The 27,048-nt window shown below is 39.3% G+C and overlaps 1 protein-coding gene across 2 annotated transcripts in view; it reads right to left on the bottom strand.

Moving 5' to 3' along the window:
- PDE11A (phosphodiesterase 11A) overlaps window positions 1-27,048 on the bottom strand; it is a 412,306-nt gene that overhangs the window by 184,846 nt on the left and 200,412 nt on the right. For both annotated transcript variants that reach the window (XM_030325285.1, XM_030325284.1), the window contains exons 5-6: window positions 26,803-26,867; window positions 1,424-1,556 (exon numbers count right to left, since the gene is read on the bottom strand). In XM_030325285.1, coding sequence (XP_030181145.1) covers window positions 1,424-1,556; window positions 26,803-26,867 — 198 coding nt within the window. The remainder of the gene's footprint in view (window positions 1-1,423; window positions 1,557-26,802; window positions 26,868-27,048) is intronic.

Consider the following 27,048-nt stretch of genomic DNA (forward strand, 5'->3'; position numbering starts at 1 on the left):
CAGAAATAACGCATCAGAACTGAAGAGACCTAGAGGGTGGTCAGCGTGGGGACAGCTCAGGGGGAGCATGCTGCAGAGACACCCAACCCAGACTGGGAGTTCATGAAAGGATTTGCAAGGTAGGAGCAGCTGAGCTCTATGCTTAAGAATTAATAGAAACTACTAGAGGACATAGCCTGGGGGAAGAAAGCTCCAGGCAGCTACAGAGAGGTGCTGAGTTTTGGGGAATCTAAAATCTCCCTGCAGAGATCTGAAAAGATGACATGACTAAAGTTCTAAGTTTGGTTTAGACTGAAGCCCCCTGCCACATCGTGACCCACCCCAGACGTGGGACAGCACAGGGCAAGGCTGAGGGGGAGGGCTCTGGAGTCCAGAGACTGAGACTGAATCCCTGTCTGTCTCCAGAGTCATCAACCAGCTCTCATTTCAGCTAAAGGTTCAGTTCTTATTGCTAATGTATCCTCCGTGCTGTAGCCACCGAAGTGGTGTGATCTTCCTAAAATACAACTCCTGTGTCTCCCTGATTAAAAACTCAACTACTGATTCCCCGTTGCCCAGGATAAATACTCAAACTTCTTAATGCAGCTTTCAGATTGGAGCAATCTGGCCCCTGCTTCCCTCTCCAGCCTCATCTACCTGGTGCTTCAGCAGCATTAACTCGCCTCAGCCCCCAGCCCCCAACCCCCCAGCCCCCCCATCCCCTGGGCCCCATGCTCTCTCAGCTTTGCCTAGAACACATCTCCACCTAAAACTCCTGCTACTCTTTAGATCTTCACTTGGCAATATAGAATAGGAAACGTGTAATTTATTGAATACACACACACATGCACACACAAAGATATTTTATAAGTTCGTGTAAATTTGTCTGTATGATACTGTAGATACTTAGAATTTAAACACCTGCAAGTCTAGGTTGCTTTAATATATTCTGTATATAGCAAAATGTGCCTTCAAAATTAACATTAAACAATAACAAACCAATTTACCATTTCTTGGGAGCAATTTTTAAAAACATGGTAATTGTTCTAGCATCTGTTGGGAAATAACTATGTTATATCCACATTTTTATTAATAACTATTTCATAGTTTAATATAAACTATCTTTAATATAAAGTGTTCATGAATTAATGCATGGGTACATGCAATATAATATGTACCCAATTGTAAAGAGCATCAAAGTAATACATAATAGATAGCCATTTTGCCACAAATCAGAGTAGAGAAAGGAGATTTTTCTGTTACTCAACAGTAGACAATGCTAAAAATCTGATCACAGGGGAAAGACGCAAAAAAAAAAAAAAAACCTGCCAGTAAACTCAGGGGTGACTGTGATGTATACGATGTCCCTTTTTTGCTTCAACCAGCAAACCATCACCAGTGTGACAACTGAACCTTAAGAGTGCAACCAGAGAATTCCTCTTACCTCGGCATCAAAGCGAGGATCCTGGTAGGCATCGCTGATGTTCACCGGGAGGCCTGTGGAAGCCACTAGCTCGGCAACACTGTTATTTATAAGCCAGTCGGAATATGAGGATTTCTCCATGCTCTCTTTGAAACTATCAAAACCAAAGCAGGCAGTAAGAAAACAGAGAAACATAAGTTTGTTTGAAAGCAAATCTTATAAAACTATACTCATAGTAGGATTATCTATCCTCCTTAAGAAGGGATAAGTGACTTCAGTCACAGAATAGCGGGGTAATTATCAGTAGCTACTTCAAAAAACCTTGCCCGGGATGAGCACTGGGTGTTGTATGGAAACCAATTTGACAATAAATTTCATATATTAAAAAAAAAAAAGAAACCTTGCCCACTGTAATGTAAAATAATCAAATTCATGGGAAGACATAATAGATTCTCCATGACCCAGAAGAACAACTCTAGGCTTTATTTAGGCCAAAGCAGACAGACATAAAGTAAATAATCAAGTAAGGACCAAACCTGACTTGAGGATGCCAAAACCCTGGCAGAATAAATTCCCCTGCCCTCCCCGGCCCACACCCCTTAACTAAGTGGACTGGACGTGTGATATCAGGAAAAATTAAATCCCAGAATGGAGAAAAATCAGGAAATAAGTTGAGAATTTACAAAATTGTAAGTGCAGCAAAAGAGCAGGTCTAGACCATGGGTAATCTTAGTACTTATGTAAAGGTTTTTGTAGCATGTCTCAGAGTTTCTTAACAAAAGCACATTTCTACCTAACAAAATCTTGCTGGAAAACCTGTTTTAATTCTACTGACCCCTAACAGGAATAATTTAAATTATATCCATATTTGATTTCAACAGGAATTTTATGCTAAATGATTTTGTGAACTTTCCCTTGTATCACTTTCACTATAATTGCCAAATTTACAGAAATGCCATAAGAATTAGTAAGATTCCCTACTCCCTCTCTCCTGTCCATCATTTCTTCCCCCAAATACATACTGAGCACTGCCAGGAGCTATGGAATTGCAAAACTGAGTACTGTTCAAATTAGCAATATCAAGGAAAATTTTCACGGAGAATATTAGATTTGTGGCTTTGCAGGTGATAACTGAAATTACATAAATGAATGCCGGTATACCAGGGCAATGTTTTCCCAACTTGGTTCTGTGGAACTCTGGGTTCCAGGATATGTGAGTGAGTGTACCACAATGAGAATAATAAGAATTCTACTGACTTTTTAATCTAAACTACCTTATATGGAAGGAAAACACTAAGCCCTGTAAATAGTCATTGTTACTATGCAGTAATGTGCCTGCATGGAATTTGGGCCCTACCAAGAATTTGTGGCATGGAGAGGCCACCAGATGCTTGAGGAAGTGGGAAGCACAGAAGTTCTTTAGCAACATTAATAGGTGCCATCTGTGATGACGGCTGGTCTGTGTCTGATAAATGTAACATGTATTTGTGATGATATTCATCCCTTATTGCATATCAAACATTACTAACACACACGTTTATTCCCTGTGAATCTCTGGCTGTGAGAAGTGGAAGTTTTAATGAAAAGCTGGGTCTTATATTTCTCATATGGTGCCTAAATCAAAGAAACGAAAAGACTGAGGACTTCAAAGATAAGATGAAGCCCTTATTTCCTAAAACAAACAAAGGAGCATCAACAAAGTCCATGTTTTATTTTCTTTGCTCTATTATACCTGTGAGAAGGGAAATTTTATGTTGTGCTGCAATGAAAACAAAATATAGGACAAAACATGATAATGTACCTGATATGAGGTTCCAACTTAATGAAGCCATTTCTAAGTTTATAAAAGTGTGTAACTGAATGCTTCTCATTTCTTACAGCGATTAGTTGGTCTATGAACTCACTCTGAACTATCTGGGTACTTTATTCCATTCTACAGTTTTTAAAAGTGTTCTGTGATAAAATAGTGTGGAAAGTGCTGACCTGGAGTGCCCTGGGCAGAAGGGGTGCAATGGGACCCTGGGTATGAGCCACAGAAGAACCAGAGAGAAGAATGGTTGGGGCAGGCAAAGGGGCCAGTGGTGAATGCTCTAAGGAAGGAACCAGTTTCATCAAGTGTGAAAACCTGTAAGCTGGGTCTTTCAGGATGGGCAAGCGAGTTCAGCAAGGAGGGACTGGGGTGGTGAGGAGGAAAGCGCCCGAGGAGGAGGAAACAGCAAGAAGAAAGATACGAAGGGAAAAGAGTACAATAAGTACAGTAACACTGAGTAATCCCTTAAATGAACAGGTCAGGGCTTAAAGGTGGAGGCTTTGACCAATAGGCTTCAAACTTAGTCACAGGCAATGGCAAGCTGTTGGAGAGTACTGAGCAGGGAAATGACATGATTTGAGATGTGACTTCAGAAAGCTTCAGGAAGCTTAATCCAGGAAGCTTAAACAAGGAGCAAGAAAAACTGAGAGAGATGGAAGGTAGACCAGCGAAGTTGTGCCGATGGGAGGTGATGATGCTGGCCCCTCAGGAGATCCTGCAGAAGACTCCGCAGGGCTTGGTGGGCAGACAGCTTGGCTTACGTTCTGCTTGTGTGTGTCTGTGACACTATTAGAAGTGAGTTGGTTTGAGAAGTGGGAGATGGGGAACAATAACAGATCTTTTGTGAACCTGGAACATGTTACTCATTGTTGAAACTCCAGGAACAAAACCCATATAAGATCCTCAGGACTGGAAATACTATAGAGTTGGGATTATCTTCGAGGAAAATACAATGGATGAGATTTACCAGGGAGAGAATATGCGGGAAAATCTGTATCTAGGGGAAGGAAGAAGAAGAAAGGCAGTAATAAAGGTGGAGGGGAGAGAGAAGAAAGAAAAAGGAGGAAAGCAAATTTATCATCACCCGAGTAGGCTAACGGCCTGGCTGGATGCTTTACCTAATTAATTTGTTTTGTTTTCACATAAATCTATGAGATGGGTACAATTCTCTACATTTTACAGATCAGAAAACTGAGGTTCAGAGATGCTAAATAATTTTCCTAAGTGGAGATAGAATTTTCAGCTAAGCATGACTACAGAGCCTCAGATTATTCTGTTTATCCTGTCGCCTCTCAGGGAAGGAGTCAATGGGTAGGAGTTGAGCAAGAATAGTAGGTTGTCACCTAAAGAAAAGAAGGGAGTGGCAGTCAGCATCACGGGGAGTTTAAAGGAGACACTGCAGATCATAAACATTTGAGTCTGAGACTACATGCAGTCAAAGGAAGAGGGAGGAAAAGACATTGGATTTGATCATCCAGAGCTGTAGGTCACTGCTTAACAAAATTCCCAAGGAAGATGTTGAAAACTTACTGAGCAGGGGCTCCTGAAAGACTCATCCTAAACCTAAAACATGCTTAGAACTGGGGTTAGTTTGGGCTGCATATGTATTGCAATCACTCTAAAATTATAGGACAACATGGGGTGTCTGGGTGGCTCAGTTGGTTCAGCATCTGACTCTGGATTTTGGCTCAGGTCATGATCTCATGGTTTGTGAGATCAAGCCCCAGGCATGGAGCTTGTTTGGGATTCTCTCCCCCTTTCTCTGCCCCTCTACCACTCACGCTTTCCCTCTCTAAATAAATAAATAAATACATAAATAAATAAACAAACAAACATTTAAAATTGTAGGCCAGGGGCGCCTGGGTAGCTCAGTTGGTTAAGCATCCAACTTTGGCTCAGATCATAATCTCATGGTTCATGAGTTGGAGTCCCTCATCGGACTTTCTGCTGTCAGCCCAGCAGACTCTCTCCGCCCTTCCCCACTCTCTCTCTCTCAAAAATAAATAAACATTTTAAAGAATAAAATAAAATTGTAGGACAATGTAAATGGGTCAATTCTGTGCAAGGCACTCTGCATAAACAAAGTTGAGGTGGTTTCTAGAAAATATAAACTATGGTCTCTGGCCTTACAGAGGTTGCCATCTACTTGGGGAAATGAGAAATAAACATACTGACATTTGCACAATGCACAATTTAAATGCCCAGTTCAAATTTCAAATGACAGGGGCGCCTGGGTGTCTCAGCTGGTTAAGTGTCCGACTTTGGCTCCGCTCATCTCATGGATCCTGGGTTCAAGGCCCACGTTGGGCTCTGTGCTGACAGCTCAGAGCCTGGAGCCCACTTCGGATTCTGTGTCTCACTCTCTCTGATCCTCCCGCACTCACTCTCTCTCTCTCTTTCTCTCTCTCTCAAATATAAATAAACATTAAAAAAATTTTGTTTTAAACCCACAAATTTCTTTTTTTTAATTAATTTTTTTTTAACGTTTATTTATTTTTGAGACAGAGAGAGACAGAGCATGAACGGGGCAGGGGCAGAGAGAGAGGGAGACACAGAATCAGAAGCAGGCTCCAGGCTCTGAGCCATCAGCTCAGAGCCCGATGCGGGGCTCGAACCCACGGACCGCGAGATCGTGACCTGAGCTGAAGTCGGACGCTTAACCGACTGAGCCACCCAGGCGCCCCTAAACCCACAAATTTCAAATGACAAATTTGTCACATGGCTGTGTCGACTAGTTGCCAAGTCAATTGTACCAGTCATAAATGCAAAAGAAATGCAAAAGAAGTGAAGGGAGGAAGAAACCACCTCAGCCGCTATAATCGAACTAAGGCTCCAGAGGGGAGGGGAGATTTTAATCAACCTATAGCTGCAACAGTGCAAACAGATTTTCTGAAAACCACCTCTCCATTTCTTCAGTTTAATGTTACGTAGGTACATAAACTAAGGGCAGGGCGACAGAATAAACTAAGGTGCAGGGCTCAGAGAGACAGTCAGGAAGGATGATTGTCACTCAGTAATTATATCACATTCTGGCTTTTACACCAATTCAACCTTCCAAATCAACCTTCCGAATCTTAAGTTTTTACTGTAATACAGAATCATGATGTTGAGTTAGAGCTCTCACAACCTTGCTTTTTAAGATTTATTAAAAAAATTTTTTTAATGTTTATTTATTTTTGAGAGAGAGATTGAGACAGAGCATGGGCAGGACAGGGGCAGAGACAAAGGAGACACAGAATCTGAAGCAGGCTCCAGGCTCTGAACTGTCAGCACAGAGACCAACACGGGGCTCTAACTCATGAACCGTGAGATTATGACCTGAGTTGAAGTCTGACACTTAACTGACTGAGCCACCCAGGTGCCCCAAACTTGCTTTTTTTTAAAAGATGATTTCTGTTTTATGAGTAAGACCATGAATTTTAGATCAGATATATCTGATTCAAATACCTGTTTTGCCACTTCCTAGGCAGTGATCTCAGACAAGTTACTTACACTTCATCTGTAAAATGGGTATAATACTCCTACTTAGTTATTGCTCAGATTAAGGTAATAATTTATACAAGTGTTTAACATACTATCTAGCCCATAGTAAACAGTCTTTTTAAAGTATCAACTTTTTAGCAACTTCTAGAGTAAATTCTGCATGTGACAGTACCCTTTGTACACTTCAGCAACTAGGTATTGTGAATTTAATCATAAAGGAAAGGGCTCAAGTTGTTTCTTTTTCTTGAGGGACACATTTAGCTTAAAGGATCAGTTCTTTCATAAAGGTCCTGTGGGTCAACTCCTTCTGATTTATGCAGGTCCTTTTATTTTGTGTGGTTTCCTTTCCTTCGATTGATTTCTGTTGGAGCAGAACATGGTAAGATGGACACAGCCATGTGTGGTAATGCAGGTTCTGCCCCCCATAGGGGTGCCCTGTACAAGGAATGAATGGAGGGTGACATCTAGCCTAGTTGTGCATGTTGGCTTTGAACTGCATCCATCTAAAGGAAGTACTTTTTCTATTTTCACAGAGATGCTGTATGGGCTGACAATGGTCTCATTTCAAACTCTCCGACAAATGGACAGCTAATATTAAATTGATTACCTTTCATGACCGGGAACTCATTACCTACAAAAATATTCCATTCCATTTTGTGGCAGCTCAATTTACTTTCTAATAATCATCCTTTGCTCCCAGTCCCATGGTTTGTAGATCATGGATCTCATTACCTGACAGCCCTTGAAATATCTGGCAATAATAACATGTTCCCCACAGTCTTCCACCTAAGATCATTCTTTTCCAACCAGCTCCAATTCCTTCAGGTACTCCTGCTCTGGCATGCCTTCCTTATTCTCACCATCCCAGCCCTAGGTGTATCCCTGCAGATTAATTGCCCTTTGGAGTATGAAATACAGTCTAGAATAGTCTTATACATGGGATCTGAGCAGGATAGAGATGGGATGACCATCACCTTTGTTCCAGATCCTGTTCCCCCCAAGAAGAGTCAAGGTTGGTAGTTTCTAACAGGACTTATTTTTTTTTTTAATTTTTTAATTCATTTTCTTTATTTTTGAGAGGCAGAGAGAGACAGAGCACGTGTGGGGGAGGAGCAGAGACAGAGGGAGACACAGAATCGGAAGCAGGCTCCAGGCTCTGAGCTGTCAGCACAGAGCCTGATGCGGGGCCCGAACTCACGAACCGTGAGATCATGACCTGAACTGAAGTCGGACGCTCAACCGACTGAGCCACCCAGGTGTCTGTAACAGGTCTTATTTTTTTAATAGGTTGTTGGAAGCTTAAATTAATATCCAAAGTTGAATTGACCAATTTTATAGGGCCCCCGATGTGACCAGAGATATCAAAGGCCAACAAATCCAGCACTAAGATTTTCAGTTTGGTCCAGGACCAAGATAAGGAGAATTACTGCAGTTTACAAATACATCAATAATTTGATTACTCTGTAGTTTGTGGGTGCAAATGAGATCATGCCAGTTCAGTGGATCTTAGCTGCCATGTGCGTAACTGTAAGACCACAGACACCTCCAAGTCCTCTCCCTACTCCTAGTCTCTAAGGAGACTTATTCTTTCACTCAAGGCCCCTTGTCAAAGCCTTGGAAGCCACTTAAGGGAAGCCAGACACTTGAGGGTACTAAAGCTTCATGGAGTGAAGAAGGAATCCTCTCCCCCAAGCTCTGATAGCATTTAGGCCCCTAGGTCCTAAAGCCATACTGCTTATGTCTACACTGTCACAAGTTTTCTCATTGGACAGTCCCTTTAGTTTCTGCCCATACCCTTCTCTGTATAGGCAGGAAATAGGGCTGGGATGACCCTTCTTTTGGCAAAAAGAAAAAGACACTTATTGATCATCTTATGCAAGTGGATGTCTGGTGTGACTGTCGGTGGATTTGCAAATATTTTGCCAAGACATTTACTGTGCACCAACCAGTGCACCACAGAGAGAGGAAAAATGTCTTAAAATTCTATATGACATTCATTTGTTCTTGAAAAATCAAAAGTTTTGATAGACCATTAAAATATTTACAAAGTTTGTTTGTTTTAATATCTGTCCATGTTTAATAGCTTCTGGTATGCAAGTCATAACACTAGTTTGACTCCTTTGGTGGGGATGTTAAAAGAAATTCTGACTTAAAGATAAAAAAACAGCAGACAAAACAAGTCTTTGAAATAAGAGTCTTAGAAAAGAAAATAAATACCTAGGTTATCACCTAACTTCAGTGAAACTTTCCTAAAAGGTAAAAATTAACCACTAAGCTCATTTTAGCTCTTTAAAAAAGTAGACCTCCCTAAGATCAAAATTTGTTTAAAATAACAGGAAAATTGTAAAGAGGTCTTTTACTCGTATTTTTCTAGAACCAGGTGCATAGGAAGATGCAGGTTTTTAAGTGAGTTTCCTGCCAAGGGATGCAGTTTAGTCTTCTTGCCCAGTGGTATCTTGCTTCCAAATATGAGACTCCCACTGACTTCAAAGAGAGCTTCATGAGCTCAAATATTGACTACGGAAGGATAAAAGAGAACTGCCCTATTATAGAAAACACATAATTCCTGAAATGCGGCTGCCCCTAAGTGAGGGCCAGTGAGGTAGATATAAACCTCAGGATAACAAGTTGAAGGGTAGTGGAGGAGGCAAATCAATACAAGTAAAACAAAACAAGACAAAATAAAATACCCCTAGACAAGTAACTTCACCATCTTCACTTGTCTAAAAAACCTATCTTGGCCAAAGATTCAAACACGGAAAATTATATGAAAATAACTCAAGACTATTTTTCAGAATTAATTCTCAAAACAAGTCTCTAAAGTAGAAGACAAAATATCTGAATAAAATAATGTTAATCATTAGACTGTATCTGTATTGACATTTTTGTTCTCAACACTAGAGTTTAACCTTCACTAGAGACTCCCAAGACTTTGCTCTTTCAAGAATGACCATGGGCTGGGCCCCTACTAAGTGCTGGACAATTCTGGGGCAAGTCTGGCATGAACATACCCATAAGAGTCTTTTCCTTTTTGCTTAAAGAAGTTGGCAGTGGGAACCCATCTGCATATGGATGGTCAGCTCAGTACTGCCCCTACATAAACAGAAAGAGGTTATAGGAAGAAGCTAAAGGGGTCACACCTTTGGGGAGCTCACAAACAATGACAATGGTTTGTGATAAATGCCCCAAAGGAAAAATACACAAAACATTACCAGACCTGAAAAAAGAAGGATCAGTTTTGTTTGCGTTGGGAATGGTATTTGGAAAATCACTTCCCAAAAGGAAGTTGGTCTAAGCTAGTTTTTGAAGTAAAAGGTCATCTGGAAGAGGAAGGGGGTAAAAAGAATCCAGACAAAACCATAGCATGAGGAAAGCTTTAGAAGTGTGAGGTTTTCTGTATTGATATGATAAATATTAGAGCTAAAACTTAGGATACATGGTGGAAGTGATCACCAAGGCTACAGTGGCAGAGGCCAACACATATACTGTGTGGTTCCATGCACATACTTTGTATCCACAACCAAATATATACTGATGATCTTTGAATCTACACCAGCAGCCCAATGAATCCTGACATCCCTACATACATATCCAAGCATTTTCTGGACACTTCTTCAAGGTCATCTCCAGGCACCTCAAATTTAACATTTTCAAGACTACACTAATACATTCTCCTTGACGTGCTATCAATGATTAATGAAAACTGTGACCATTAACTAAAAATATATCACTAAATATATAACTAAAAATATATATTAGGAGCAGAATGTTTCAACATAGACACAGTCTATTTTCTCATTGTCAAGGGATTGTCAATTGCCCTCTGATACCTTGAATATTATCCAGTGGGGGCAGGATTCAGAAAGGCGAAGAGGCAGAATTCCAAGAACTCTTTAGGACAGATATTTCTTTTATATGCTTTGCAAACAAAAATTGATTTTTGATCTGTAGGTCATGCCTGGTACTATTTGCCATTTTGCTTCACAGGCTAGAGGTCGTTCTGAACTTTGGATCTCAAAGAGAAACTCCATTCCTTACTTTTTCTTTTCAGGTAAATCTATCTAACTCTGGGTCCTTCCTGAAGCCTCGAGCTCTGCAACATTATTTGAAGTTGTCTTTCAATTAGGAGATTAAGGAACTAAGTCAATACCAGTGGGACTCAAAGCTAGCACCCCAGCAGGAGAGTCTTGAAAACCCAGAACTGGGACATGAATAATCCCCTACTGGCTTCAGTGTATCTTTGAAGGTTACCAAACAAACCTTTTAGTCACAAAAAGTAGTGGGGGAGAGTGTAATTAGCAAGCAGAGTTAGCCTGTCAATTCTCGCAGTGTGGCAGGAGAGGAAGATGCTCTAAGTTGCAGAAGTCCCTGAAGCTTATCGTGACCTGCTAATGGACTTACATTTATGGTCTTGCCTAAGGACACTTCATCACACTCCCATTTCTCTCATTTTAGGCATTCCCTAGTTATTAGAAATTAAGACATGGTAACCAAAGAGTACATTTTCTTTCATTTCTTCAAGTTGTACAATTAGAATGATGAAATTTATCACCCCCAGGAGTTGGTGTCACTTTGGGGAAGAGTCTTGTGACTCTTGGATGGGTGTCAGATGGCATCACTGTGAGTGGCTGATGTCTACAATTTAGCATCGTATAGTGACAACTGCTTGGTTTCACAGCCAAGCAAATCTGGAGGGGGGTTTTCATATCTTGGTCTAACATTTCGTAGTTGTAAGACTACAGATAAAATTTTAATGACTCTTAGTTTCCATAATGGAAAATAGAGGAAATAAAACTCATTTTACAGAGATGGTTTAAGGATACAATAATGTAGTGTTGAAGAATGCATGGCACACAAAAAGCTCTCAATAAATATCAATTCCTTCTCTCACATAGATTTTTCTTTGTGATAGTGTTTTATTAAATACATCAAGGTGAGACATGCCCTGTTTATTTAACTGCTTCTTTCCTGGGTCAGGGGAGATGTTAACTGTTTTTGACTGTGTCATCATTGTCATATATGGAGACTTGCTGAAGAGAAAACAGCAAAATTGTTGATAATAGAACTAACAGTTAACAATCCTATCCCGCTAGATGTTTCAAGTAGCCCCATCACATCTCTCTGTAGGGGAGCTGTGGCCAACTCCATCTATCTGCTCTTCCATCTTTGAGGGCATACCTTTGCAACAAGTCCCGGGCAAATGTCTGCATGGCAAGAAAGGAGAAGTGGACTCAATGTGTTAAAATATTAACTCAAGAACGTTAAATAGCAGACATACAAAAGTAAGTGAGCCAAACATAAAAACCAATCATTAAGGCTTTCAAGTTGCCAAAATTCTGTTTACTGCATAGCATCAATCTAAGAGACAGCTGACCTACATAAGTTACTTTATTATGCTTGATCTCAGTACTTATTCATGTGCCTTGTTGTTCATGGAACATTTGTATAGCTTTCATTCTCCTCTGTGACAGTTTTACTAGAGTGACAAGCCCATTGGTCCAAAATAAACAGGGGTAATGATAGGGTTTGTCTTTTATTTGAATCTTCATGTTCGAAGGCAGGAAAAAGAAAAGACAGAAATTACATATGTTTAAGAGGTAAAGGCTAGATACTTGAGAAATATGTGTCCTTGACTTTCTTAAGATTTTGGAAGATACACAACTTCATTACAAATGTTTCCTCTCTTTCACTGATACTTAATTCTTATAATTAGCATCATGCAAATGGTGCATGGACACATACAAGACTAGGGTCATGGAGGGTATTTATAAAATAGGATTTTTGAGGGGGAAACATGCAAGCCCAGAGGTATCAAAGTGACATGGTTCCCTGAGAGGTATGCTGAGGTCAGGCATAAAGTGTTTCAGAGGAAACACTTTAATCTCATAACACTCTGCATATTTTTAGAGAAAGGAAGCAGGAAATATATAGCTGATTCTGTAATAATAGAACTTCATGGTAAAGAATTGGTCTTGATACCAAGAGAGAGCCTCAGAGTTCAGTCTCTGGTACCAGTCTTGTCTTCAACTTAGCTTAACTCAGATATGCTGAGACATCTCCTCACTAAACAACAGAAAGGGGATAAAAATGAGCCTCCTGGGTTATCTGCATCTTTCTTCTTCAATTAGCAACATTAAATATTGGCATGATGAGGTTCAGCAGCCCTGAATTTGCTAGACAGTAGATATTAAAGAAGAATGCCCTAAGGTTCTTATATTAAAGGAAGTTAGTTATACAGCAACAACAATCAAACCAAATCTTGCTTCTCTTCCAGGATGACTGGTGGTTCTGTTTTAGTTTTTAACATTTTTAAGGTTTTCTTCATTTTCTTGAATTCAGAATAGGTATCATATTCTTATTTATGCAAAACACCTATTACAGGCTTCCTAGCACATGCTTTCTAGCAGAGAAGAAGGAAAATCCATGAAGAAGAAAGCAGGAAAACAATATATTCATATTCATCACATACTATGGAAATGTTCTGTCCTACACCATTGTGTGAATTTCTCTACCATTCCCTATCACTGTAGGTAACAGAGATTTAAAAGAAGGTAAAAAGAAGAGGACAGCCTTCCAAATTGGCAGATTAAGGACCACTGACAATTTGTTCCTCCACATAAAAGCAGTGAGAACACTAGCAAACATTGTCAAAATAAACATTTTGAGAACTCTGGAAATTAAGGAAAAGACTTGCAAAAATCTGAGGAGTGTTTATTCAAGAAAAACAGTTGAATCTCTGTAAGGACAGCAAGTTTTGGGGCATTTTAACTGACTTTACTCCCATCTCCCACTTCCCAACTCTAGGGTAGCCAGGAAAACCAACAGTCACATAATCACGTGAGTTGTGAGAGTCAGAATCCTAGCAGCGGCTGGCAGAGAAGGAAGTTTGAGAGCTCCCTAAAAGTCCTATCCCCAGAGAATTGTCATTATTTGACCTGTTTGGCAGCTCCATTGGAAACCTTCACTCACAGAGTTTGTCTTTCTTTGAACTGACTTGAGGCTTGCTCACTGAGAACAGCCTTCACCTCTGGGGCATTTGTGGAAAAAACCCAGCAGCAGTGGGTTAACACAGTGTTTAACACTGCAACTGCTGTAGGCAGGGATAACAGTTGCAGCTAACAAGAAGTGGACCAGAAAACTTAAAAGAAGCATGGATAGAGTGCCTGGGTGGCTCAGTCGGTTGAGTGTCCGACTTTGGCTCAGGTCATTATCTCACAGTTCATGAGTTCGAGCCCCATGTCGGGCTCTGTGCTGACAGCTCAGAGCCTGGAGCCTGCTTCAGATTCTGTGTCTCCCTCTCTCTGCCCCTTCCCTGCTGTCTCTCAAAAATGAATAAACGTTAAAAAAATTTAAGAAAAAAAGAAGCATGGAAATGAGATATTCCTAGAGGGGTTTTGAAAAGCTCTGACATATTCCTCGAAATCTAGAAGGGCACACTCATTTGCAGAGTTGTATGTGTGCCCAGGAAAGACCCCAAGAAAGCCCTAATCCCTTATCTCTGGCTGACCTTGAAGCTCTGTGTAAGCAGAAAGTGAAAGCTACATAAACTTCCTGTCAGAAAATTGAAGATATCACCCACATGCATACAGATCTCCTCAGCAAGGCTGGAAGATTTACTGGTTCAAGGCTTTTAAGGAAATCTGTGTCTATTCATGAGTTCACAACAAGCTAACCAAGCAGAGAATTCAGTTGCCAAACGTAACAAAAAATAGTTCGGGGGGGGGGGGGGGGGAGTCACTAAACAACAAACAGCAGCAGCGACAATAAGAGCAACAAATAGAAACAACAAAGTGAATGGTAAGTGGATCTGATCTCCAGAGTTTCCACACCATATTATTTAAAATATTCAGTTTTCAACAACAACAAAAAACTTGAGACATAGAAAGAAACACGGAAGTACACAGGAAAAAAAGCAATCAACAGAAACTGTCCCTGAGTAAGTCCAGATGATGGACTTACTAGACAAAGACTTTAATTGAGTTATTATACATATATTCAAAATAACAAAGAGAACTAAATCTAAAGAACTAAAGGAAAATATGAGAACAATGTCTCACCAAATACAGAATATCAAAAAAGAGTTGGAAATTATTAAAAAGAACCAAAAATTTAAGTTCTAGAACTGAAAACTACAATAACTGGAATGAAAAATTTGCTAAGAGCGTTCAACAGAAGGGTTAAGAAGCCAGGAGAAATAATTACCAAACTGGAAGATAGGTTAATCAAGAATATCTGATTTGAGAAACAGAAAGACAAAGAATGAAAGAAATTGAATGTCTCAGAGACATGTGAGACACCATCAAGCATATGGACATATACATAATGGGAGTGTCCAAAAGACAGGAGAGAGGAAAAGGGGCAGAAAGAATATTTGAAGAAATAATGGCTAAAAACTTCCCACATTTGATTAAAACAAATATTAATGTATACATTCCAGAAGTTCAACAAATTCTAAGCAGGATAAACTCAAAGGGACCCACACATAGACACATCCTGACTAAACTGTTGAAAGCCAATGACAAAGAAAGCATCTTGAAAGCAACAAAAGAGATGTGATTCATCACATACAAGTGATTTTCAATATGATTAATAGCTTCTATTCAGAAACCATGGAGGCCAGAAGGCTGTTGAATGACATATTCAAAGTGCTCAATGATTGTCAACCTTATCAACAGATTATGTAACACATTTCATTCACTTGCCCTAAATAGTGGTATAAAAAACTTACACAAACATAACACTCCCCAAGGTGCCAAATTTGAAGCACAACATATATTTGAGTGAAAAAGTTTTAGAATGTTTGGGAAATATATTTCATACAACCACCATATTAAAAAGTAACAAATATAGGCATTGACTGAGGCCACACACACTACATGTATAAATCAGACAAAGCTTATGAGTCTAAAACTGTTTTTCAAACTGTGGGTCACAACAAAGTAGTGAATCATGAAATTAATTTTGTACATTAGGACAGCAGTTTTTTTTTGTTTTTTGTTTTTTAAAGAATAGAATATATCAGAATATACATACATAGTAAAGGTAAGTATAGTTTCATAAAACTTGGTTTTAATAAGCATGTGTGCATTTTTTTGTGTATATTTATATACATTAAGCAGATCTGGCTATCTTTTGTTGTCAAAAAAAGTTGAAAGTCACCATCTAAAGGATACCCAAAGAAACTCACACAGTTAGGATTCATGGTGAAGACATTTAGCAACTTTCTCCAAGGTAGGGACAGAATTTCTGATTCCCAAATGGCTCATCAGGGCTGAGTGGCAATGTCCAAATGAAGGTGACTTACATCATACTTTCTGGAAGCATAAGCCCAGAATCATATTCATAATCTGGTTAGGTGCTAGAGATCATCTTGCCTGGGCCAAGTACATCTCAGGGTTATAACATGTACAATATGATTGCAGGGTATAATCACAATAAAGTGAATAAACAAAATCCTCCCTCATCATTCTTTAGTCTCTCCAGGCTAATATGGTCTATTCCACATTTATTCCTGAATATACCATTGCTGCTGGACAAAAGTAAAGAACATCTCTGGGAATCTTATTTACAGACTCATGAAGCAATTTGAGAGCTCATCTGGTACTTTTGTCTCATTACAGTCACATATCATAGAAGTCCGTTCCCCTTTAAAAAATGCCCAAATCTGGGCCATAGGGGCTGGAAGCCTAAAGGAAAGACTTACAGAGAGATGAGGAATGGTTACAAACCACTGCTGGAAAGAGTAATTTGTTTGCAAAACTAGATTCCACACAGAATTGCAAGGAAAGGAAAAAAAATCAATAAAGCATTGAAACGTAAGTTTCAACATTCTGACCTAAAAAATGCAATGCAGAAAACTAACTTTGAGAAGAATCATAGGGCTGTCCAATCTAAAAACTGAAAGAAACCCTAAAGGTCCCCTAAGGTGCTTCTCAAAGTTGAGATATATGTACCCTCGGGAAAGGAAGGTGTAAATGAGCTGACAGGCGGAAAAGCCACAGGAGAAACAATGTGTGGAAGGGTCATATTATTTCATGGACTCTACAATACCATGGAATGTAACATGCACTATTATTTTTGAACAGCAAAAAAGAGAAAAAAAATGCTGAGGCAATTTGTTCTTATCACTTACAATATTTGAGCCTTATTTTAAAATTATTTATTTCAGATTAGACATAAATTTTATCATATACCATTTGTGAAGGAAAATTTAAACTATACAAATTGATTATGTATAAAAGGAAAATTTGTAAGCAAAATAAATTGCCTAAGACACTTCTAAAATTTCTTCAAACTCAGTGTCACTCTTCTGAGTCACTTTTCAATATGGAGTCATCGATGTTTGCAGTTATCATCCTCTGAGCTATCAGGATACTGAGGATGCAGCATCTACTAGAAGAGTGCTCTACCACTATCTCCAGGACTCTCTTCCAAACTGCCAGCACCCTCCTACAAGTTTTGCTGCTGCTGTTCTATTGAACTTAGTAAGAAGTGTCCCTGGAAAAGTTTTTAGCCAAACCAGACTGATATTCTTTCCTGAAGTGATCTCTAGTTGGTTTGTAGACAGAAATTTTAAGGGGTTGTTGTTGTCCAGCCATACCACCAGCACTTCTTTAACTGTGCACCCACACGTCTAAAACAGCATCAAGGGGCACCTGGGTGGCTCAGTCAGTTAAATGTCTGACTCTAGGTTTTGGCTCAGGTCATGCATGATCTCATGGTTCGTGAGTTTGAGCCCCACATTGGGCTCTGCACTGACAGTGCAGAGCATGCTTGGGATTCTCTCTCTCCCTCTCTCTGTCTCTCTCAAGATAAATAAATAAATTTTAAAAAATAAATTAAATTAAATTAAAAAATAAAACTGCATCAAGACCTAACATAACTTGGAAGGTTATTTGGGCTCCTGGTCTTCTATTGTACATGGCTGTACGTTGCTCATTCATCAGCTCAGTTGCCATATGGCCCCTTCTATAATTAAGCCAGCAATATGTGTCAACCCCTACTTGTGCTTTAAACCTCTGACTTTCCCTATCTGCTACATTTCTCTGACTTCCCTTTCTGTCCTCAACTGGGAGAAAGCTCTTAAGTTTTTAAGAGCTCACAAGCGTGAGGAGACTGGGCCACCTAGATAATCCAGAATAAGCTCCCCATTTTAATGTCAATTGATTACAAATGCAAGTTTCTTTGGCCATGTAATGTAACATATTTATGGATATGACAACTGAAGGTGAGGGCCCGGGAATTCTGTTTCCCACATTTAGTTTGATTTTATTGTTTAAAATTAAATATGGTGGCAAGTTTTAACCATTTGACATTACACATGGCATCATGTTGAAATGCTATATTTTGTAATATATGTACTTTTTTAAAAAAGTTTTTTATTTATTTTGAGAGAGAGACAGAGATAAACAGAGAGTAGAGGCAGAGAGAAAGAGAGAGAGAGAGAGAGAGCGAGAGAGAGTGGGGGAAGGGCAGAGAGAGAGGGAAAGAGAGAGAATCTTAAGTAGGCTCTGTGTTCTCAGCACACAGCCTGACGTGGGGCTCAATCTCACAAACCATGAGATTATGACCTCAGCCTAAATCAAGGGTTGGATGCTTAACCAACAGGGCCACCCAGGCACCCCTGTAATCTATGTTCTTAATGTTGATTATTTTAGCACTGTTGGCATTGACAGGCATGTCAAATGACACAGGGATTTTCTTAGCATCTTCTATTTGACTAAGTTCATAGTTTCCTTTTTTCTTTAATTGAATCGCTTGTCCCTGGAAATTCAACAGCTTCCAAAACATTGCAAGCTTTTAATAAAGAACAGCCTCACATCATTCATGAAGTTGGTTACGCCAGCCTCTTATTGTATTAATTTATTGTGAATGCTTTGGCAATTTTTCTTGTCTTCAGTTGCATGACTTGGCATTGATAAGTGATCCTTCAGTATGCATTTCAGTAACAAAACATAGCTTCACTTCACCTCCTTATGAGTTTCTTCAGTTGTTGCTTTGCAAGAACATCTAGAGTAGTGTTCAGTTTCCCAACAATAAACATTTTCATCACTAATATCAAATTTACACTCCATTTCTTGTTTCCTTGTTTTTCTTTGAAACAGTAACTGTTTATTTCAATGCCAGATCATAGTATAATCTTGTTAAAGATATATTAAACAACATCTAAACCCAATTAGGGCCTTGGTCTTAGTAGAGTGAGCATTAGATGGCCAAGAGAATTTCTTCCAGACAGAAGCCTGCAGGAAGGCAGGGAGCACTGCCAGTAGCATTACTCTCACCCTAAAAAAATCCAACACTTAGTAACCTGCAAATGTGTGCAAATTACTTAACCTCTCTGAGCCTTAGGTTCCTCATTTGTAAAATGAGAACAATAAAGTCTAATTCATTGGGCATTCATGAAATTAACTTAACACAAATGTGACATATGAGTCTTTCAATAAGTTAGTTCTCTTTCCTTAATTGATAAAAAAAAATCACTATAATGCACAACAGTTGATTCATAGACTCATAGCCTCCCAGAACTTTGTTACTAGAAGAGACATTTACTAGCCATTATTTCATCTTCCTCATTTAATGAGTGTATTAGTGTCCTAGGGCTGCCATAACAGATTGTTACAAACTTGATGGTTTCCAACAGAAGTTTATTCTCTCACAATTCTGGAGGCCAGAAGACCCAAATCAAGGTATTGGCAGGGTCATCTTCCCTCCAAAGGCTCAAGGGGAGAATCTTTCCTTGCTTTTTCCAGGAACAAGTGTTCCTAGACTTGTATATATCATTCCAGTCTCAGCTTCTGTCTTCACATGGATTTCTCTCCTTTGTCCCTTTATGTCTTCATCAGTCATTGGATTTACTGCCCACCCCATATCCAGAAAAATTCCACTTCAAGATCCTTAATCAACCCATTCTAAGGTTCCAGATGGACACAAATTTTGAGGCAACACTATTCAACCCACTGCATTAGGGAAACAAGTTTTACTGAAATAACATTTAAAAGAGAGCAAATTTCTAACCTTAAATATTTCTGAGTGTTCAAAGATCTCTTATTTTTTCTATCTTTACATATTCAGAAGTGGTCTATAAAAGTATAACTTTTTAATTTTGTAGGGTAAGAGTGACTGAACATAAGAGACTTTGGATTAGACACCAGAGTTCCAGTAACAACTGAAGACAGTAAGCAAAGGACAAAGTGGGTGTAATATTTTAAAAATGAGCACAATATATAGACAAATCTTTTACCTGTCTTATACTTGGGAATTCCTCACTGGTCATGTTTTCCCCACAAGTTTCAGCCTCTGCCCATGTTTCTCAGTCTCCTTAATTCTTGAAGACATGGTTCGCCTCTCCTTACTCCTTCATTTTTTTCCTGAAATTTCTTCTTCTTGGACTCTCTTTAAATTCAACCCTCTATATTGGTTTCCTATTGATGTTATAACACATTACCACAAACTTAAGTGCCTTAAATAGCACAAAGTTATTATCCTACAATTTGTACCATTCTCTAGGGGAGAATCCATTTCCTTGCCTTTTCCAACTATACACCTTGCCCACATCCTCCATGTCTCATGGCCCCATTCCTCCATCTTCAAAGCCAGCAACGGCAGGTCAAGTCTTTCTCAGACCACATCACTCTGACCTCTGCTTCTGTTTTCACATCTCCTCCATTTATAAGGACCCTTTGGATCACACTGGGCCATTCAGATAATCCAGGATAATTCTCCCCATCTCAAGAGTCTTAATCAGACTTGCAAAATCCATTTTGCTGTATAATATCCACAGGTTCCATGGATTAGGAACTGCATATCTTTGTGGAGCCATTATTCTGCCTGCCATTTGTCCTCATCTTTTCAAACAGAACATTTTAGCTCTCCACTCTCCAGGCTGACCTGCAATGCTGAAAGGTTCCTTAAACCAAAGATCTTGCCCTTTAGCCGTTCCGAGACTTCTAGCTTTATTTTTCTTCTCTCCTTCCAGTCACAACAAATGACAAAATACAGCATAAAGATTAAATTGAAAAAAAAAAGGATTGCTTCCCACTAAAATACATTTTGTCCCCTCAACTCCCCTATTCTCAGAAGGCAAAAGTGGCTACAGAGCTTCGGTTTTAAATAACAATATTTCCAGTATACTCCATTAAATGTGAAAAATTCCCTTGTAGTCAGTTGTTACCTTCTAGAAATTTTAGACATTGGCTTTTTGGGTTTTTTAAATACCTTAAGTAGCATAGCTGTGAAAGTGCAATTTCCAAAGCAGCATCCATATTTATACCTAGGAAAACATCAATAGGATCCAGCCAAATATATTTCAAACTAAATACAAATTTGTTAAGATGACCATAAATGTTCTTTTCCATTTCTTATTTATTTATTTATTTTGAGAGAGACAGAAACAGTGCGAGTGAGGGGAGGGGCAAGAGAAAGAGAGAGAGAGAATCCCTAGCAGGCTCTCTGCTGCCAACACAGAGCTCAATTGCAGGGCTCGAACTCACAAAGCCATGAGATCATGACCTAAGCTGAAACCAAGAGTCGGATGCTTAGTCGAATGAGCCTCCCAGGCACCCCTTTTTTCCTATTTCTATGGTACACATGATCATTCACACTACATGTTCCCACTGAGGATAGAAAAGAGGTTTTTAAAGGTTGGATAAGAGATGCAAGAAAGTTTATTCAGGCTGATTCACTAAATCTTCTTAAATTAGGCTTCATAGGAAAGGTTCTAATAGTGAGATCTGAGGAAGAGGAGCATCGAATGGATCAGATAGGATTTTTTTTTTTTTAAGTCAGCATTGACAACATCAGTGATTGGAAATAATCAATGCATTAACAGTATTGTATTGTGAAAAAGCCAGGTACATATCTCTTTCTGATCTGTTCTGATTCTGGAAAAAACTGGAAAGTCATGTCCCATTCTGGGAAACAACATGTTAAGAAGGACTCTGGCAAGCTGGGGCACATACACGGGAGAATAAAAAGGCTAGCAAAGAGTCTGGGGACCATGAAATATAAAAATTGTCTAAGATTAGCAATTTCTAACATGGAAAAGATAAGGACAGCAGATCCATGACAGTCTTCCAGTACTGAACCACTGCCACTGTGGTGAGGTAGTAGATTTATTCCCCTGGTGGCTTTAGCTTACCATTCCCCTAGTCCTTCATCCACTCTACTGCCCAGATGATTTTTCAAGACACAAATCTCAATGTCACTGTCTGTGATTACTCCCCTATGAGTAAGCATGTAGCCAATCTCCAGGCCAAGTAAAAGGGTTTGAGCATTTCAGAAGGATCTGATAAGATTCTTGCCCCAAATAGATGGCATTCTGGGCAGCTGGATGCCCTTACAAGGAGTTAAGGGCCATCACCATCAATTATGATGACCTTTAGGACAACAGCTCACAGCCCAAATTAAAGATCCTGTGCTTTTGTTTACAATGTTTCCTCCTCCTGGAAGTTAGTTGTGTCACTAACTTTCCATTACCCTACAGGACCTAATTGAAGATTCACCACATCCAAGAACTTTCCCTGAACATCAGCTTCCATTTTTACCCAGATGAGTTGGGTGTCCCTCCTCTATATTAAAATGCCACCTTACACAAACCTTTTACAGTAAGTACTGAATTGCTTTGCAGTTACCAAGTCTACCTGATAGTAGAACATAAGAACCTAAACTGAGATACATCTGCATATGAAAAATGCATTTATTTGCACAAAATAATGTGCACGGAGAGAAAGGGACTGTGAGGGGGAGGTTTTGAGCACCTAAACCTGGTGGCCAACAGGGAAGAAAGGTGGGGAAACCAAGAGAGCAACTTAGTGGCTGGCCCTCAATCTGGGTTCCAATTCCTAAACCTGGCCCCATGGACTAAGTCCAAGTCCTATGGAGAAATAAGGGCTACACACAAAAGCTTTAGTAACTGAAAGATTTGGAAAAAATGAGGTACATGCAAGACTGTTTGGAGCCAAACCACAAACTATAACACATGGTAGGGAAAGTGAGCCCTCTTCCCACTTCTACACTCATTACCCAGATTTGCTCAGGTTTGAAAAGGCCACTGGTGCATCTGAGACAGTGCAATGAATTCTGGAGTGGGCAAGGAAGCCCCTGCCCAGAAGATGCTGCTCTGTTATGTCTATTTAGGAGTGGACACTTGGGAAAATAATGCAATAAAATTGTTTTGTTTTTGTTTGTTTAAATCTCGGGGACTTCCAGAACTACCTCAAGAGTGGTTTTTGCAAGGGGCTGGGTCTTACACTCAAGGGAGAAATGACCAAGCAGCCAAGTAAAAATTATCACTGTTAATGTGACTCTATTTACAGCTATGGTCTGGAGGCCTGATGAAATCTATTTATGGTTATATTAAATTCTTAAGCTACTCTTACACCCATTCATTGGCCTTGAGATCCTTGAAGGCAGAGACTGCTGGTTTTTAAAAAAACTCCTGTAGCCCCACTACCTATCTGAGTTCCCACCACAGGGTAGGTATTCAACATACGGCTACTGAATGAAGAAATAAAACTAGTGAAAGAAGAACTATCTCTAATGGACAAATTTAGGACACATAGGTAGAAATTACAGGAATGCAAAGTGCCTTTGTAACAATTAGAAATCTCAATCAATCAATCAATCAATACAATTAAAAAAATCTATCAGTGGGGGGCACCTGGGTGGCTCAGTCAGTTGAACATCCGACTCTTGATTTTGGCTAAGGTCATGATCTCATGGTGCAGACTCAGCATGGAGCATGGAACCTGCTTGGAATTCTCTCTCTCCCCCCACCTCTCTCTCTGCCCCTTCCTTACTTGTACTCTCTCTCTCAAAATAAATATATAAACTTAAAAAAAAAAAAAAAAGAAATCTCAATAAGCTTAAAAAGCTCAAGGTGACAGAGTGTGAATTTTATCACTGGAGGAGTTGTCAAGGATGCCCCTAGACAAGGTACATGCCTCGTGGAGAGAAATGGATCAAATCATTTCTAACTCTCAAACTACTTGGTATTAGTTACATGAAGACAAAGAGGAGTGGGGCCATGACAAAGGAGGTAGCCCTACAGGGCAATATGTAAAAATGATGAGTCAGCAACAAAATTGGTTTTTAAAAGAAGTCGTCAAGGACTGTCTATAAAAATCAGCAAGCCTTAAGCCAGAATTCATCAGAATTAAACAAGTATCCTGAAACACTGTTGCATTGTGTCATAGACATTATCTTCAAAAGTTATTCTATTATAACTCTGAATGATGTCCAGAGGACTAAGGTGTCTAATGGACATTATCTATAGTGAAGACGCTAAGTGATGAAAGGTTAAAGGAAAGATTTACAACGTATTGAGAGCAGGCTGTGATTTGTAGACTCATAGCCTGTTTCAATGACTCTTCTACAGCCTCTGGCAAAGTAAATGCTAGAGCCACTTGTCTTTATACCTTTAACTTCCAATAAATGACCGAAGGATCCCACATCTACAAGAGGGAAATTACTAGACAATGCAGAAAAGGTCTTCAGAGATAAATGAAGATTCTACAGTAATTTAAAGGCCACAAATAGAATGATGGAGAGTACTATTTCATAATGTCAAAGTTCAAAGGCACTTTTCAAATGTCTTTTTAAAGAAAATCTGACCTTTCTTTCTCCGCTTCTTTCTTTCTTTATTATCAGAAAGTTAGCCAAGGGCAGTCTGGGCCTTGGGTCATTTCATTTTGACATGGAAATTCTCTCAGCATTAAAAATAATCAGAAGATCAGAAATATTTAACTCTGCAGTGGCCAAGAGGACACATTCAGTAGCATAAAAAAGAACAACATTGAAGCACTAGGATTTCAAACCTTGTGTTTTAATAACTCCATAAACCTCCCCCCCCCCCCGCATATATATGAGGGAGAATTTAATGAGGCCATTACTAGCTAAAGGAGTAAGTATGAATACACATTTTTTTCTAATGTATTTCATGTTATTTTACATGAAAATTTTAAGAAAACTGCTCAGGGGCGCCTGGGTGGCTCAGTCGGTTAAGCGTCCGACTTTGGCTCAGGTCATGATCTCGCAGTTTGTGAGTTCGAGCCACATGTTGGGGGCTCTGTGCTGACAGCTCAGCCTGCTTCAGATTCTGTGTCTCCCTCTCTCTCTGCCTCTTCCTTGCTCTATCTCTCTCTGTCTCTCAATAATAAATTAACGTTAAAAAATTAAAAAAGAAAGAAAGAAAGAAAGAAAGAAAGAAAGAAAGAAAGAAAGAAAACTGCTCAGTACACCATTAGTAACTCTATCTTTTTTAGGTGTAGATTAGATGACATGAGATATAGATGCAGACATAAATATGTTTTCATGAAAACAAAAACCTATTACAAAAGGCCCCCTTTCCCCCTTTTTAAGGTATAGTTTACAGACAGTAAAATTAAGTGTACAGTTCTACAAATTTTGATGAATGCAGTCATAAACCACCACCACAGCAAGATATATAATAATTCCATCACATCCCCAAATTCCCCTCTGTCCCTTTGTAGTAAACCCCTCTCTCCGTCTCCAGCTCTTGGAAACTACTGGTCTGCTTTCTGTTTCTATAATATTGCCTTTTCAAGAGCACCCTATAAATGGAATTATATAGTATGCAGCAAAGACCTCTTTTAAATTTCATGCACTGAATAAAAATTAAAGTAACTAAATGAAGTGTCGATTTTAATGTACTGATTTCTATTTCCCAAACTTAAGGCAGTAATAGATATATAAAATCAAATTACCCTTGAATATTACATCTTGAAGCAGGTAGTACCCAGGGAACCTTTTGAATACATCTAAAGATCTTTAGGACTTCAATTGTGACATATTGAATCAAATCTCTCAGTGAGGGTTCTGAGAATTGTTTTTATCAAGTTCTCCAAGCTTCATTCTGACTGATCAGCCAGATTTGGGAAACATTAACCCAACAGACATTCACTATATGAGATTAAGTACCAGGCAGTAAATTATGTGTGGCAATGGGGTTAAAGTTCAGAGGCTAGGAGAGGTTTATCTAGGTGACCTTGTCCTTGGATGTGGCTACCACTTATTGCCTACAGAACCTTTAATAAGTCACTTAAACTTGCTGAACCTTAGTCTTCTCCTCTGTCATGCAGGAGTAATGATGCTGACTTCATAGAATTATTTTGGGGGATTAAATGCATATAAAACTTTTAGATAGAACCTGGCATACTTAGTACTCAGTGAATGGAAGTGATTCAGTGATGCACATAGCATTGGTATCAGTATTAACATCATCGTTATCATCATCATGCTGTCATATAAATGCTTTACTTGTCTTTCTCCACATTTCTGCATTTTGGTCAATTTCACTATTGTATAGCCCTTCTTCTAGAAGTGACCAAAGTAGGGGCGCCTGGGTGGCGCAGTCAGTTAAGCGTCCGACTTCAGCCAGGTCACGATCTCGCGGTCCGTGAGTTCGAGCCCCGCGTCAGGCTCTGGGCTGATGGCTCGGAGCCTGGAGCCTGTTTCCGATTCTGTGTCTCCCTCTCTCTCTGCCCCTCCCCGTTCATGCTCTGTCTCTCTCTGTCCCAAAAATAAATAAAAAACGTTGAAAAAAAAAAATTTAGAAGTGACCAAAGTAAACAGAATCCTCTTTTGTAGCAGCCCAACTAGTGCTCAGGGCAGTTCAAAGCTAACAGAAATTCACTGACTGTCCCCACCCCTCACTTTTACCTCAGAGATACCAATGGGAACAAAAATGAATTACGGGATTCACTCTCCTAAGGGTATATTATTGGCCAAATATAAGCAAACAAAAGGGAAGGAGAGAAGCAAAGGGCCAGAATAAAGCAGAAAATTAAGCTGCCTTTGTAATTAGGAAATATCTAAAACTTGACTTCATTTGTTTGCAGTTTTATACTGCAGTGTATACACATGTATTTTTCAGCCATAGTTTCTTAAAAATTTTTACTATTGAAGAATAGTTGACATACATAGGCAACAGTTTTTATTTAAGCCATGAAATATAGACGAGTGATGATATTTGGCTGCATTTGCTGATCTAAAGAAATAACTCCTATCCTCACAGGATTACACAATGCTGCCAACACCAAGGACCAAAGACCAGGGGGCAAAAGACAAACATGAAACTCACAAGCCCTACCTGTTCTCAGCATCAGCGCTGCACTTTGGGGACATCAGTTCAAAGGATTTGGTAAACTTCACCACCTGCCACACAAAAAGACATAAATCCAAGTCAATTAAAGCTTTCTTACAGCTTAAAATAATTCAATAAGCAGTTTTCGTCTTTATAATGATGATTACAATAATTGGAGATTAAAGAGCAATTTTAAGTAGAGAAATCCCAAGGGACAGAAGAACAAAATTCTATCTTACATTTTGTATTTTA

This window comes from Lynx canadensis, chromosome C1 (assembly GCF_007474595.2).
Source record: "Lynx canadensis isolate LIC74 chromosome C1, mLynCan4.pri.v2, whole genome shotgun sequence".
Classification (NCBI taxonomy): domain Eukaryota; kingdom Metazoa; phylum Chordata; class Mammalia; order Carnivora; family Felidae; genus Lynx; species Lynx canadensis.